At 39.5% G+C, this 16,297-nt stretch overlaps 1 protein-coding gene across 1 annotated transcript; it reads right to left on the bottom strand.

The window, feature by feature from the left end:
• Window positions 1–239: 239 nt before the first annotated feature.
• On the bottom strand, window positions 240–14,915 carry kyat3.1 (kynurenine aminotransferase 3, tandem duplicate 1). The gene is made up of 13 exons (XM_694768.8): window positions 14,876–14,915; window positions 12,696–12,760; window positions 12,469–12,613; window positions 7,883–8,032; window positions 7,709–7,795; window positions 7,499–7,624; window positions 6,767–6,887; window positions 6,581–6,657; window positions 1,342–1,431; window positions 1,077–1,263; window positions 903–976; window positions 742–828; window positions 240–556 (listed from the first exon to the last, which is right to left on the bottom strand). Exons 2-13 carry the CDS (start codon window positions 12,752–12,754, stop codon window positions 500–502), a joined length of 1,260 nt encoding a protein of 419 aa, XP_699860.2. The 5' UTR covers window positions 12,755–12,760; window positions 14,876–14,915; the 3' UTR covers window positions 240–499.
• Window positions 14,916–16,297: the final 1,382 nt, after the last annotated feature.

The following is a 16,297-nucleotide window of genomic DNA, read 5'->3' as shown; positions in this document are numbered from 1 at the left end:
AATACTGTTTACATGCTTTATCCAAAAGTGTTATATTATGAAAGAAGTGTTTTGCATTTGATGAACAAATGCTTCATTCTGATGTTTGTTTATGGCATTTTTTAATGCAGTTACATTTTGAAGAAGAAGGGAGGCATTTTGTGTGTAGAGTTTTGAGAATTGTGTGAAGAGTTTTGAAAAAAGGGGATACTGTTTTGAAAATGTGTGTAAGCAGTTGGAAAAAACTGTAGTCAGTGATACCAAATTCCATATTTAATTTGGTTGGTCTGTATATATATATTCATTCAAACAAACAAGTGTAAAAAATTATTGGTTACTCCACAGAGAGAGGAATTTATTTATGTGTTAAATTTCATAATCTCACCAGGCTTTAAAAATGTGATTCATCCAGCAAACAGTGAATGTAAACTCAATTAAATGCAAACTCAATGAACTCATTTAGTATTTTCAAATCTGTTGCAAATCTGAGCAGTTCTTGGTGTATTGTTTTACAGCTTTATCAGTCTTTGTTCCACTTCTTCAGAATGGCCTCTGCTGCATCCAAAGTGCTTTCTTGCTGTAGTAAAAAAAAAAAAAAGATCAATAAAAAATAAATAAACATTATATACCATAATGACCTGTCATTTTTGCCAAATTATCTCTGCAACATCCAGTTTTAGCCAAAAATATAAAACAGCTAAACAATATTCAGATTCGATCTTGTATATTTCTTGTGAAACCTCAAGTTAATCCATTCTTTACCTTGATAAAACAGAAGCGAATGTATTTCTCAAACTGCTTTACAGAATCTTCTCCCACAAAAGCTGATACAGGAATTGCAGCCAATTTCTAAAAAATAAAAATAAATAAATAATAGCATTTTACTTTTTGGTAATTATTCTTAAAATCAGAAAAGAGTCTACCTTCTCTTTTATCATCCACTTGACAAACTTGTAATCATATGGTTCATCATCTCCCATATGTGTCAGATCCTGATCTACATTCAATAGACAAGACAGAACAACACTAATCAGATGAATCTCAATGTGCCTGAGTAAATGTAATTACCTTAACAAACATCACTTTAGGGCACTTACTGAGCGCTGTGACATCAGCCATAATGAAATATCCTCCTTCAGGAACCACTGGAGTCATGCCGGTCTGAGCCAATATGGCAGCCATGCGATTTCTTTTACCCTCCAGTTCTAAAGCCAGAGAGGAGAAGTAGCAGTCTGGCTGACCCATCAGCTCAAAGTCCCGAAGAAGACCCCGGCCAACAGCCTCCTGTTGTGCAGAAACACCTTGTATAGAAAAGTGGATTGTATACAACCAGAACCATAAAATACCACATCCAGAACTTGCCTGTAATGGTGTTGGACATGTATACAGACTGTTCTGCATGACAGTCTGCAGGTGTTTGATCAGGTGTTCAGGCCCAATGGACCAGCCCAACTACAAACAAACAAACAAATATTATAAATGAAGTAAAAATTAAAAATACTGCCATTGATTTGCATCGTACTATTCTGTTGCTAAGGGGAAAAAAAGCAAATAAAAAAATAATAATAAAAATGTATGCATAATTATGTCAAGACACAAAAACAGAAATACAATGGCTTATATCAAGTAAAGGGGTAGTTCAAACAAAAACGTACTCATCAGTTACTCGCCCTCAAGTACTCCAAAACCTTTTTTTCTCCCTATGCCTCTTTTAACTTTTACCTTCTGATCGATGCTACCGAGCACTGTGCACCAGAACAGCCCAACACAGAAGCAGTTTCTTCCCTCAGGCAATCCATCTCATGAACACTTGATAATAATAATTGTGGAACCAACATCACTACTTGCTATACACTTGTATACACTTATACACTTATTTAACAGCACACTTTACATGGCAATTTGCACATAACAGCTGCACATATAACATTGAATATAGTAATATAGCTCTACATGCACTTGTCTATTTGTATATTTGCATTTCCTACTTACTGCTTTTTTATATATTTATCATTTGTTTTTGTTTTTTGTTTTTTTCTTTTCTTTTTTTGTCCTGACTCTGTGATTCTGTTTCACTGTAGAAGCTCTGTAATGAAAACAAATTCCTTGTATGTACGAACATACCTGGCAGTAAAGCTCTTTATAATTCTTCTAATAATGTTCACATGGGTTTCCTTTGGGTACTCTGGCTTCTTCCACAGTCCAAAGTGGTATAGGTGAATTGGGTAAGCTAAATTGTACATAGTGTATGAGTGCGTGTGTATGGGTGTTTCCAAGTACTGGGTTGCAGCTGGAAAGGGCATATGCCAACATATGCTGGATAAGTTGTCGGTTCCCTCTGCTGTGGGTACCCCTGACAAATAAAGGGACTAAGCTGAAGGTAAATGAATGAATGAATGAATGAATGAATGAATGAATAAATGATTGTGTATACAGCCAATGTAAATATGGATGGTGTGACAACAGGTGCGGGATCCAAATGCAGCTTTAATCAAGCGTAAGGCAGGCAATGCAGAAGCAGACAGAAACATGCAGACCACCCAAAGAGTAAGCGGTGTAACAGATGAAAAAGTTCAAGGGAGGTAACAAAGCAAACATAACCAATATAAACAAATAAAGGGTCAAAACACATAGGAAAAACAAGGACAAGACTTTACAGCAAGACCCGGTAGCAATGGGTCTTGCTGCTTATTTCACCACCACACATCAGCCAACTAACAAATAAGCCGCCTGGTCACCAGCTCACAAGAGGGCAGCAGCACCTTCAACAGCTCACATGAGGGTTACTGCCAATCTGCCACCAGCTCACAATATGGTTTCCTGTTGTGAGTCTGTTCCTGCTATAGTTCCTGTCATTGTTCCTGAAATGCCATCACCTGAGCCACCAGAATGGCCTCCACCACCTGAGTTGCCAGAGCTGCTGCCACCACCAGAGCTGTTACTTCCAGAGCTGCCACCGCCACCTTCAAAGCTGCCAGATCCTCCGTTACTGCCAGATATTCCAGAGTTGCCAGATCCCCTTACTGAGTCTCCAGAGAGGATGTGAGATCCTCCTGAATTCCCTAAATGGCGGGCGCCAGATCCTCCCAATTGCCCCGAATGGCATTGCCAGATTCTCTTGAATTCTCTGAATGGCCAAGGGCACCAGATACGCCTGAGTTCCTCAAATGGCCAGGGATGCCAGATCCTCTTGATTTCCCTGAATGGCCAGGGGCACCAGATCCTTCCGAATCCCCCGAATGACCATGGGTGTCAGATCCTCCTAAGTCTCACAAATGGCCAGAGTCATCGCCTAAACCCCACGAATAGCCAGAGTCGCCGTCTGAGTCCCACGAATAGCCAGAACACCCACCTGAGTCCCACGAAAGGCCAGAGTTGCCACCTTAGTCCCACAGAGGGCAGAGTTGCCACCTGAGTCCCACAAAAGGCCAAAGCCACCACCTGAATCCCACAAAAGACCAGAGCCACCACCTGAATCCCACGAAAGGCCAGAGCCACCACCTGAATCCCACGAAAGGCCAGAGCCACCACCTGAATCCCACGAAAGGCCAGAGCCACCACCTGAATCCCACGAAAGGCCAGAGCCACCACCTGAATCCCACGAAAGGCCAGAGCCACCACCTGAATCCCACGAAAGGCCAGAGCCACCACCTGAATCCCACGGAAGGCCAGAGCCACCACCTGAATCCCAAGAAAGGCCAGAGCCACCACCTGAGTTCCATGAATGGCTGCCCGAGCTGTGTGACCTCTAAGAGTCGCCAGAGCCATGTGACCCTTCAGTGCTTCCTGAACCAAAGCCTCCTGACTCACTGGGGTTGAATGAACTGCCAGTGTCTTCTGAACCAAGGCCTCCAGACCCACTGGGGTTAAATAAACTGCCAATGTCTCCTGAACCCAAGCCTCCTGATCCACTGGGTTTAAAGGAACTGCCAGTGCCTCCTGAACCTAGGCCTTCTGACCTAATGGAGTTGAATGAACTGCCAGTGCCTCCTAAATTTAAGACTTCTGACCCACTGGGATTTGATGAACTGCCAGTGCCTTCTGAGCCAAGGCCTCCAGGCCTATTCCAGCTCCACACTCCAGACCCTCTGCAGCTCCATGCTCCAGGCCCTTTGCAGCTCCAAGCTCCAGGTACACTTCCGTTGCATGGTCCTGGCCCTCAGTGCCGTACCCTGTTCCACCTCTGCTCCACCTCCCTCCTTGTCTGTATTTGGACCATCTGGAAGCCACTCCTAGAAAGAGGTTCTGTTATGATTACCAGCGATCTACTGGCTGCAATGGCTGCTAGTGGCTGATTGCTAAAGGACTACAAATCCACCATTTCATGGACTACAGCAGGGGTGGCCAACCCTGTTCCTAGAGAGCCACCTTCCTGTTTGATATGGGTTGCAACTGAAATCTGCAGGAAGGTGGCTCTCCAGGAACAGGATTGGCCACCCGTGGACTACAGTATCCAGTCATGCACTGCTGACACATACATGGTCCTAGATCTGATGACTGCACACACACAGTCTCAGCTGAAGCCGCACATGATGTGATTACATGGACTATAAAAACAGCACAAACACACTCATTGTTGCTGAGTCTTGTTGAACTGAACTGTGAACATTATGATGTGTTTTTCTTGTTTTGCCTTGCCCTGTTTGACCCTTGCCTTGTTTTGTTTGTTTATTCCTCTATGCTGCCTGCCTTTTGACCATCTGCCTGTATACTGACCACAACTCTGGATTGCCCGTGTACATCTGTTTGCTCTTGTATTGACTGTTGCCTGCCTGACCATTCTCTGCATAATAAACCTGCATTTGGATCCGCACTTCCTGTCCACGACCACTTCACATTACAACATCATAACAATTGGACCAGTTTTACAAAACCTTTAGAATGTTCTCATAAATGTGTCAAATATTTCTGAAAATGGGAGAATCTCATCTTTAATTTTCTGTATAACCAAATAGTCATGATAATTATGCTTAATATTAGTTTTAAATAAAAGCTTTTCTTTCAATTGGATTCTCTCAAAAAGAGTCTGAAATGAAGTATGTCTTTGACATGGCCTAAACTCATTATTACAGATATCAAGGTTATATTTTCAAAGAATGTTCTTTATGATTTTATGTCAAAAAAGACAAATCATAAAAAAGCCTTTAGCTGGATTTCACAGTGGTCACATATTTTATCCACTTTACATATATGTAAATAATACATGTTTAAAAACTACATAAAAACAGTTTTTTATGTAAAATATAGATTCGATTTGAGTAAGTTTTGAGATTAATTTGCCAAGTTTTAGACAAGTTAAAACTAGTGATCTTCTTAGCAGCACAATATTTGACTGAATTTTCATGAGATATGTCACGTTAGATCTTCTCACTTTGAATCAGTCATGCAGAGTCAGAGAAAGTATGTGAGAGAGATCACGTGTGCTTGTAAATTACATCATCTGCTTCCAGGTAAAGCACACATCAATAGCTATGTTTCCATCCACCTATTTTATGCCTATTTGCAAATGCGAATAAAAAAAACAGTTAATGGAAACGCCATGATGTGCATAAATTTTGAAAATGCGCATAAAAAACTTATGCGCCTAACTGTGTAGGATAAACTTTTTATTCGATAAGAAAAGATGCACATAAACTGCGATGGAAACACTTTTACCGCACAAACTCCAGCATGCGCATTAAAAAAGGTCATGTGATTTTGTTGAAAGAGATCATGTGATGCTTAAAATGTGTGTGAATGAATAAAACGTCAGGTTGAGCACATTATAAAACATCTGAAACATTATTTTGGTCATTATAAAATGCCTTCCAATTTCAATATTAATGTTATTATATTATTAATGACCTCCAGAATCAAGAGCGCCTGTGCTCCGCATCTGACACCTTCAAACGCCACTGCGAGCTCACTGCTTGTCAGGATTGTCTTCTGAGGCGCATTCATTTAAAAAAGATTGATGCAGCTTCTCCTACGGCAGCAAATGCAGTTTTTACTGTTCATATTTGGCGCCAGTTAATCAGGAAGTGACGATTTTTTTCGCTTTGACTCGTTGGATGGAAACGATGCATCATTCGCACAACTTTTATGTGATAATTGAGTTTTGCGCATAAAGTTTATTCGCATATTTGGATGGAAACATAGCTACTGTCACTGAGATTACATAGAGAAAAGAAGGCTCCTGCAATGTCATTATTATGGTCACAGCTAAAATTTGAGTGTAGCAAAACGCATTTAGAACTGATCAAAATGGACAGGAAACTTCGAAATATACACATATTAAAGTGGTTTAAAAACATAGGCAGGTTGATTCTTGGGTGATGTACTTTCAATAAGTAATTTAGCTTCTAAACAAAAATGATGAAATGAAAAAAGGAAATTAATCAAATTAACAAAAACAAAACACGTGTTAATTAACAAGTCTGTAATATAACAGTAAATAAATTTTAAAAAAATCTAAATGTAAAGCATTTTTCATGACAAACATAATTAAAAGTTTACACAGTTTGATAACTTATTTGCAAAATTTATTTCGCAGTTAATTTTTCCATTCTATGCTTAAAAAATAAGTAAATAAAGATAAACACTGAAGATGACTTTCAATTACCTTCCATCCAGTCACACTGAATGTTTTCCCTGCACTGCCGATAGTGATAGTTCTGTCCCACATTCCAGGAAGAGTTGCTGTTCAGAGAGAATAGCGCAGAATCATCACATATTTATGTAATGTGTGTAATATGTACTTCATTGACACAAAAACAATAAGACGCACCACTGGAAAAATTTCACAAACCTATCTTTACATGTTCATGACCTTTATAAATGAGCCATTCATAAACCTCATCACTGAAGCACAGAGTGTCATGTTTGATGCAGAGATCTGCAATAGCTTGCAACTCACTTCTACTGAATACCTAAAAATTAAACAGTTGTAGATTAACAATTTGCTCTTTCACATTTACATCTATGTATTTGGCAAACACTTTTATTTATATGAACATTCAATTACACATATTATCAGTTCTTTATTTCCCTGAAAATCATACCCACTTGACATGTCATTTACAGTTGAAGTCAGAATTATTAGCACCCCTGAATTATTAGCCTCCCTGTTAATTTTTTCCCCAATCTATGACAGTAAATTATATTTGACTAGATATTTTTCAAGACACTTTTCAAGACACTTCTTTACAGCTTAAAGGGACATTTAAAGGCTTAACTAGGTTAATAAAGTAAACTGGGCAGGTTAGGGTAATTAGGCAAGTTATTATATAACGATGGTTTGTTCTGTAGACTATCAAAAAAAATAGCTTAAAGTTGCTAATAATTTTGACCTTAAAATAGGTTCTAAAAAATAAAAAAATGCATTTATTCTAGTCGAAATAAAACAAATAAATACTACAAAAATATATATTAAAAATATGTTTTAAAAAATTCTTTGCTCTGTTAAACATCATTTGGGAAATATATAAAAAAAAATCAAAGGGGGGCTAACAATTCTGACTTTAACTGTATGTGACCTTACTTTTCCAATAGGGTTATTAGGAGTGTTGATGATGATAGCCTTGGTTTTGGAGTTGAATTTACTAGCAAGTTCTTCCTGGTCCAGAACCCAGTCAGCACTACTTATACCAGTTGTTGCAGTCGACTTCTACAGAACAGGGCAATCAAGTGTTATGATTCATGTAAATATGCTGAACACTGTAATTTTTTACAACAGAAAAGGCTTACCTACCAATCGCAAGGGTATTAAAACAGGTTTGGCCCCTGCCATTTTCACCATAGGTACATAAGTGTCAAAAAAAGGTTCTATGATAACAACCTGAAAGCATGGGATAAGGATGCATGTCTTATTATATTTATGCAAATTATTCATTAAAACATTAAATATAAGTGCCAAATGTTTCACCTCATCTCCTTCCTCAACCAGAGCCTGCATAGTGCTGAACAAAGAACCATATGCACCTACTGTGACCAAGATTTCCTTAAAAGGGTCAAGCTGACGATCACAGACTTTTCCATACACTTTTGATAGAGCTTTAACCAGTGTAGGGTGGCCCTGAAAACAGAAATGTAACTATTTGTCAATAAACAATACAAAAGGCAATATGTTTTTATTATAAACCATGACAAAAATGTTACTATGTAACTCTTGTTCCCCGAGGGTTTGAACAGAAATGCTATGTGGAACTTCCACTTTAAGGATTTCATCAGAAGTCAATCTTCTGAAAGAGTAATAAAACAGGCCAATGAAATGCCAATAAATTGGTGGCAGCTGTGCATCGCAAAGACGCCTTTTTTAGCTTTGGGAAAGTGTGCAGTCCCGATAGGGGGGACGCTGCTGAGGGAAGGTAAGCAGGGAGTGAAGACACGGGCCTGCCCGAAGAGGGTGAAGCATATGGGATCGCCAGTGTAGATTGCACATAGCAGGCACCTATACCCAGAATACGGGCTGACAAAGTTATGCCAACAACATTATGGGCCAGGCACCTGACTCCTCTGCTGAGTCAGATGCTGGGGGCCTCGGAGGAGCTCTGTAGGGCTCGCCGAATTGGCACCCTAACTGAGTAAGAAAAGAGCATGCAACTCTTTGTTAGAGAGAAAGGCACAGCAAACGTGTTTTAACTCCGTACCAAATTTCATCATTCATTGGCGTTATCCAGCACACAGTAGAAAGGTTCTGGGTCTGCCTCCTTCTTGGCCAGCGCTTGCAGGTTCACTGTGTAGTCTAAAACAGAAATTGCTGCAGTAACATCGGGCACCTATGTGGGCCGGGGTCTTAGGAAACCTGAGAGTAGGCCGGCTGCAATAGCTGACATACTTCACTGATCGAAAATGCCTCCAGATACTCAACCCTCCTGAAAATGCCAACGCAACCAGCAGAGGTGTATACCTGGACAAAAATCTTAAAGATACTTAGTGGATCAGTCAGACCTTTCCTAGGAGAAAGCTCCAAGTGGGTATGAGAGGGGGACAGGATGGATTTAATTATCCAGTGTCTCGTGCCACTGGGAACTGGATGATGAGGCGATGCTTTCCCAGTGCGTCATCAAACCACCCAGTCCTCAGAGTGGGGATGATCGTAACGCCAACCCCTCAGTGTGGAGGGGACAGCCCTAGCTACAGCCAGCTGAAAAAGGATAGCATCACACTGCTCTGGCTTGTGTGGGGTCCTTCTCTGGAAAAATACACCACACAGCAAATAGCCTCCACTTTAGGGCATAGGCATGCCTCGTAGAGGGTGCTTTAGCCTGAGTGTTGGTGTTAACTACTAAACCGGTAGGTCACCTAAGTCCTCTACGATCTATCGATGGACCACACATGAGGTTCCAGAGATCTGGGCACGGGTGCCAGATGGTGCCTGTCCCAGATAAGAAGGTGCTTCTTCCAAAGGATATGCCAGGGAGGAGCCATCACGAGGAGAGAGCTAAAATACAAGACCCTTTGAGCCAGAGAGATGCAATAAACCGACCTTCTCCTTACCCTCCCTGACTGTGCGAGTATAGGCTAACTGAAGAAATAGGTATTTATGCATGCCCCAGGGGCCAGCTGTGTTAGCCAGCATGCACCCATAACAGCTGGACAGCTTGGGGCATTTCCACCTTGTATGACTCCAGAGGAGCAGACGGCGAAAGAGCTGAGATATGTGGCGAGAGTGGATACCCCCATGCGGTTGATATATAATATCGTTGCTGTGCTGTCCATCCTGACCAGCACCTGTTTGGCCTTTAGCACCAATAAAAAAATGGCTGAGATACGCTGCCAACAACTCTAGACAATTAATATGCCAATGCAACTGGGTTCCTTCCAAGTTACAGTCCAGCACCTACCAACACATGGCCCACCAGCGCGTACTGGAAGCATTCGTTGGAACGACCACATACCTTGATACTTTTTCTAGAGGTACACAGGCCTGTAGAAATGCAGTGTCGGTCAAGAGACCTAGGACGAGGCGACACATTGGAGTAACAGTCACGCGGTGTGTGCCCGCATGCCATGGGCATCTCCAGTTCAACTCCAACCCTGAGCACCCTGTCCCTATGCATAATCAGTTGATCCTGCAGGTGAGCTAAAAAAAAGCCAGTCATCGAGATAATTAAGTATCCAGATGCCCGCTCACCGAAGGGACAATAGGGCATGCTCCGCCGGGAGGCGTGCATCCCTATAGAGGATCGAAAGATAAGAGGTTAATCTTAACTTCGTCCCAAAAGCCCACAGAATGGCTGGGAGTGCTAGAGAAAAAGGAGCCAATCCTATGGCACTCTCAGAGTCTGTAGCCAAGAGCACCAATTCTGAGTACCAGATTTAGCGGTGCCCTGAGGCGGGGGAAGGTGATCGTCTATTGGATGCTCGATGCTGCCACTTAAACTGTGGAATAGACAGGACAGTAGAGCTAATTTTGAGGCCACAGACGAGTGCCCTTGGCGAGGAGCAGCCAAAGTGGATAGTTCAATGGGAAGAGCGGTTTATAAAGCCCGCCGATCGCATTTGACAGATCTTTCACAGTGGTGAATTTCTGGGTGAACTCCCCCCCGGTGTCCCTGAACAGGCCATCCTGGGATATGCGTGTGTTAAGAAAGTGAACTTTGTTAGCATCATGCAAATCTATCAGGTATTAGCCAGAGGTGGTGTTTCTGGACCACTAGTGTGATCATTGTCCTTCCCAGGGCACTTGCAGCCGAACTGGTGGTTTTAGTGCAAAGTCGATTGCGGTGCGTAAATTAAGCCTGGGTCGGAACCTTCCTCGCCTACTCCAGCTAAAGCAATCAAAACAGAAGCAGCCTGGCCTGCAGCAGTGTAGGCTCTGACCTCAAGGGTTGCAAACAACCTACAAGCTTTGGATGACGAGCAGAAAAAGGTGCTCTCAGCACTGCGTCAAATTACTGCGCAACTCCGGGAAAAGGGGGAAGGGAGACTTAGAGGGTTTGGCCTTGTTATTCTCTATGTCACACCCGTCTAATAAGTTTGGCAGCGGAATTGGGGAACTAGCCATCTCCAGCCTCACTGCCAAAGCAGCAGCGTGACCATCATATCTGATTCCATATCCAGAGCCTCGCTTACCACCCCTGAGGGAAGATGCGGGTCCTCTGTGTCATCGAGTGAGAGGGCAATCATCCCTGAGAATGGAACACTTCTCTCAAAGCTTGGATGGAGTGGTTCGCCCCATTTACAAGAGTAAGTCGTGATCTTAGCTGCACAACAGACACCCTCAGAGTGATGGCATGCGCTGCCCGCGAGCACCGCATTAACATGCTGAATCCCCAGACATGCAACACAGTGCTCATGCCCATCATCCCTGGACAGGAAACCATGGCATCCAAAAACGCAAAGTCGGAACAACGTCTTTAAAAAGACATGCTGCATGATCGTATTGCTCTTTTAGAAAACTTGTTTAGTTTTTGACCGCTCTAGTAGAACCGGACCAGTGAATGCCCAAGCAAGGGAGAATAGACCCAGCTTGACCATCTGCCACTGCTTGTCACACAATCTGCACCGGGGAGAAAATGCCGGCAGCTTTCCCGTTCACTCTCACTCTCTCCCTTTCTCTCGAAGAAAGTTTGGAGGAACCAACTTTGTCAGTAGCGTGAGGGAAATGGTGTCTCTGCGATGCATGGCTAGCATCTTTATACATAAATGATTGTAGTTGCTGCCAGCTGTGTACACTGACGCCGCCAATTCATTGGCATTTCATTATTACTCTTTTAGATTATTGGCTTTTGACAAAATCTCCATAGTGGAAGTTGTCCACATAGCATTAAAGTTCCCCTCCCGCTAGGGAACTAGTATTGACTTTTAAGCTACTAATTCTTATTTTTATATAATGATATATTATGCATTTAAGTACTATACATATGCTTACCTAAATTAAATAAATACCAGGCAATACATAATAAAGGGTAATTAATGTTTATTCTTTAGTTACTAGTGTTTCTTTAGCTAAATTGTGCCTTTTGTAAAGTTTAATAGGACTTATGAATGAGATACTAGTTCTTATTTTCTAGATAATAGAGAAATAGAGAGATCTATTATCTATTATTATCTATAATCTGGTAACACTTTAAAATAATGGTTCATTATTTTACAATTCAAACAATGAACAATTTATTTATTACAGTAATTATTTGTCTTGTTCGTTAACATTAATGATAATAAAGTTGGACATGTTAATTCTAATATTTAATAAATATTACAATCTAATGAATAAATATTATTGTCATTTTCATAACTAATATCTGATAAAAATAGCTTATAATGAATAAATACTAATATCTAATAAAGAAGTTCTAGTATCTTTCAGAAACAATTTTAGTATCTTAGGATAAAGCACTAAAATTTATAGAAAACACAAGTTAATAAATAAGTAACTAATGCCTAATGGAAATGATACAAGTATCTGAAAACAATAGGTACTAGTAGCTTGCAAATAGACACAAGTGAAAGCTTTACTAGTATATTATAAATACAAGATGGTTAGGAAGTGTAGACAGAACATACAAAGCTGCGTGTGGACTGGTTCAGCTGGTCTACCAGAGCAGCTTGAGCAAGTCCCTCTTTCACATATAAAGGAGGAGGAATGTCTGGGTAACCCCGTCCAAGATTGACAACGGTAGGGTCTGCAGCCAGAGATGTGAAGGCCACCCTGAACAACAGAAGAAACATTAATAAAGCATTTAACATGCATGTATGTGAGAAAATGTTCTAATAAAATTCTCTATTCTTACCATACATTCTTGTCCAGGCCTTCTATTCTCTTTGCATTTTTGTGTTTTATGGATGACATGTTATACTAAAAAGATGAAGAAGAAAAAATATTTCGAAGAGAGATGGATAATTCAGCAAAATAAGCACTGACTTGGCAGAAACCTTTATATCTACAAGTCTCTAATATGCATGGGACAGATACAAAAACGCTAAGCATATGAACCGAATTAATATCTGGTAAAATTAGTTAAAATCCTATAATATAATATTTTTTTGCCTGCTTCAAAATATTGTGGTCTGGTCACAGACATGACTCGTATCAGATTAATGGGTCCAGTACAGTAAATATGGTTTGTGTTTGACAGGAACATATTCTGTGGGACACAAACATCCCACGCTACTACAACGGACCGATGTAGTCTCCACCTTCAATAGTGAGGTACACTAGTCAACATTTGTGGATCACAATTTTGAATTTAAAACCAAAAATGCCCTAAACCCAAAATGTGTTTCTTTCAAAATCCATGCAAAACATGTTAGTCTGTTATCAGTCAATGTTGTTTGTTTTTGTTATTAGTCAGTGTTTTTATTTAATCCTTTTGGTGATATTTAGATGTGATTGTTTGTCAGTTGGTACCAATTGACCTGTCACAAGTGTCTATAACAAGGAAGTGCTCATCATATAAGGCTCTGAAAGATATGCTTAAGGTCAGAAAGCATAAAAAATGCCTAATTTAGTCAGAATGCATGATTCTGTCATTAAGATTCTGCAAGCAGGCATGACTCCTGAGTTGCAGAGTTTAGAGCTTAGAGCTTAAAACAGGTTCAGAATGTCTGGTAGTGTGAGTAGAAAGCAAGCTAGGTGGAGACAGAAAATGGGTCACAACCAGACCTGCATGCCAGCAGAAATCACTTCATGCCTGCCGTCAAGCTACAAAATGGCCACCATATGCAACAGGGGTACAAGAATCTACACAGACTGTAAGAGACTTGCAATAAAGTCAGCTGTGAAAGGGTACATCTTTAAAGAGCATACAAACTGGATTTTCTCAAAAAGATAATTTTCAGCGTCTAGATTGAATCATGTCTAACAAGGCCTAAGTAAATATTGAATTATCAAAATTATATTTTCACAGAATATTCTTTACATTGTGTAGAATAATTCTATGTTGATAAAGCAAATCACACACACACGCGCGCGTACGTGCGCGCACACACACACACACACACACACACACACACACACACACATACACACACACACACACACACAAATATTTAGCTTGGTTAGGGACACACACAAATATGTATGGAGCAGAAGGCCACTATCAGAGCAACCTGGACTCTCATAACACCTGAGCAGTGCCACACACTGATTGACTCCATGCCATGCCGCATTGCTGGAGCAATCCAGGTAAAAGAAGCCCCAACTAACTATTGAGTGCAGTGCATGCTCATACTTTTCATGTTCATACTTTTCAGTTGACCAAGATTTCTAAAAATCATTTCTTTGTTTTAAGTAATATTAAAATTTTCAGAGATACTGAATTTGGGTTTTTCTTTAGTTGTCAACACAATTGTCAAATTAAAAAGAAATAAACACTTGCAATATATTGTTCTGTGTTAAATAAATAAATACATTGTAAAATTTTCACTTCTTGAATGGCGTTAGGGAAATAGATCAACTTTTTAAATGTATTTCTAGTCATATGACCAGCGACCAGCACTTGTATATATAATAATGTACTTGCATTTGTAATAATTGCACATATTTAATAATTGCACTAAGCTATGTGAACAATATACAATGCAGGTATAGCTTCACTGGCGATCTGCCTTTTTTAAGCATTGTATTATTAGCTTTTCTCATGTCTCTTTATATTAAATTGATGTAGCCTTGATTTTTTTAAAACCTCGGATAAAAGCATCTGATAAATGAATAAATAAAAATGTATGATTTCATTAGGTTAATGCTCAGGCAGAATAATATAAAACATTTTCTCTGTTAAGACTCTCTGTCTTTAAATAATAAAAAAAATAATACATTTAAAGTTATATAAATCATAAATGAACAAAATGTAGATTTCTCATTATATTGTTGATCTTGATAGGCTTGTATCCATATTACTAGGCTATACCAGCGTGAAACTAAACACAATCAATCAAATAAAAGCACAATCAATCAAATAAAAGCACTTACATCATGCAGCTGTCCTCTTCTTATACTTCAATGATTCTCCCCAAAATAACTGACTTGCACTGATTATATACCTGTATAGCTATTGGACACGCCTTGAGGTTTAGAGACAATAGAAACGCCCCCATGCGGCAGGAAAACAAATGACAGTAGGCCTACAACACGGCCATGAAATAAACGCGGGAAAACGCTGTGAAGCTTTTTAAATTGAATGCCATAAAGATTATACATAAAAACAGAAACAGAAAATAGCATATAAAACTAAAAAAAATAAACAATGTCATTGGGAAATACAATTAAGTATAAAGATAGTAGTTACAGAATCAGAAAAATATTCTGACAATGACGAAATGAAGCAGTTTTGAGGGCTTTGGAATTGTTGGATGTAGATATAGTCTATACAAAAACAAAAAAAAAAAACACTGAAAAATAGCCTTAGCGTCTTGAAATGTACATTTGTGAAGAAATAATTTTATTTAGGAAAATAATTGTATCATAATTTTTGATAGATAATTATTAATAAGATATCTTTATATAATAAAGAAACGTAATTGGGTAGAAAACTTGGCAGCGTAAAGGAGATTGAGTCATTTGCAAGAAATATATTTCGTCTTATAAATAGTTTTTAAATAATTTGATGACAATTGTTCAGACTTTCTTGCATGGAATGTGGGACACAATATATGGGACAATCATTTGGTCCTGAAACAGCTGTCTCTTTTTTTTCCAAATGGAAGGATATAAAGTAACAAATCTTCCCAATCTTTGTATCAAATAGATGAATATTGACATGAAGACTGAGATAGCAGAATAGTCCTTGAGAAGAGATATGTCCATCTATTGCAATCTACAAACCCTCAAGGAGTGACAGAAATTCTTTAACTGAAAATCTAGAATACTGTTATTGACCCAATTAGAAATATATATTCATTCATGGGAAATATCCACACACTACGGATTATTTAGCCTACCCAATTCACCTTTACCACATGTCTTTGGACTGTGGGGGAAACCAGAGCACCCACAGGAAACCCACACAAAGGTGTGTGTGAACAAACTCCACACAGAACATCAACTGAGCCGAGGTTCGAACCAGCGTCCCAGCGACCTTCTTGTTGTGAGGCAACAGCACTACCTACTGCGCCACTGCCTCGCCATAATTATCAATGTTATTATTGTAATTATTATTATTGTAATTATTATTATTATTATTATTATTATTGTGTTGTTGTTGTGTTGTTGTTACCATTAATAATTATAAGACCTAATCAAGTAGTCTTAAGTATTTTTTCTTTCTTTTATATTTTACCTTTGTACTTTTCTAAAACAGCCAACATGCATTGTCACTTGTCTAATGTCCACCCAGATATACAAAATAATATATTCAATTAATAATACAGGGGAATGAATTAAGAATCTCTCATC

This window comes from Danio rerio, chromosome 6, assembly GCF_049306965.1.
Source record: "Danio rerio strain Tuebingen ecotype United States chromosome 6, GRCz12tu, whole genome shotgun sequence".
NCBI classification, from domain to species: Eukaryota; Metazoa; Chordata; class Actinopteri; order Cypriniformes; family Danionidae; genus Danio; species Danio rerio.
The sequence above is the reverse complement of the archived record's forward strand: the minus strand, read 5'-3'. Positions and strand labels throughout refer to the sequence as shown.

What these genes read in the sequence shown, in the direction of transcription:
- kyat3.1 (XM_694768.8), bottom strand. Translation starts at nt 12,754, where the DNA reads ATGTCATCCATAAAACACAAAAATGCAAAGAGAATAGAAGGCCTGGAC. An exon ending in TGGTTGAGGAAGGAGATGAG is followed by an intron (nt 7,796 to 7,882) that starts GTGAAACATTTG and finishes CCATGCTTTCAG; the next exon opens with GTTGTTATCATAGAACCTTT. An exon ending in CATGTCCAACACCATTACAG is followed by an intron (nt 1,264 to 1,341) that starts GCAAGTTCTGGA and finishes TCTGCACAACAG; the next exon opens with GAGGCTGTTGGCCGGGGTCT.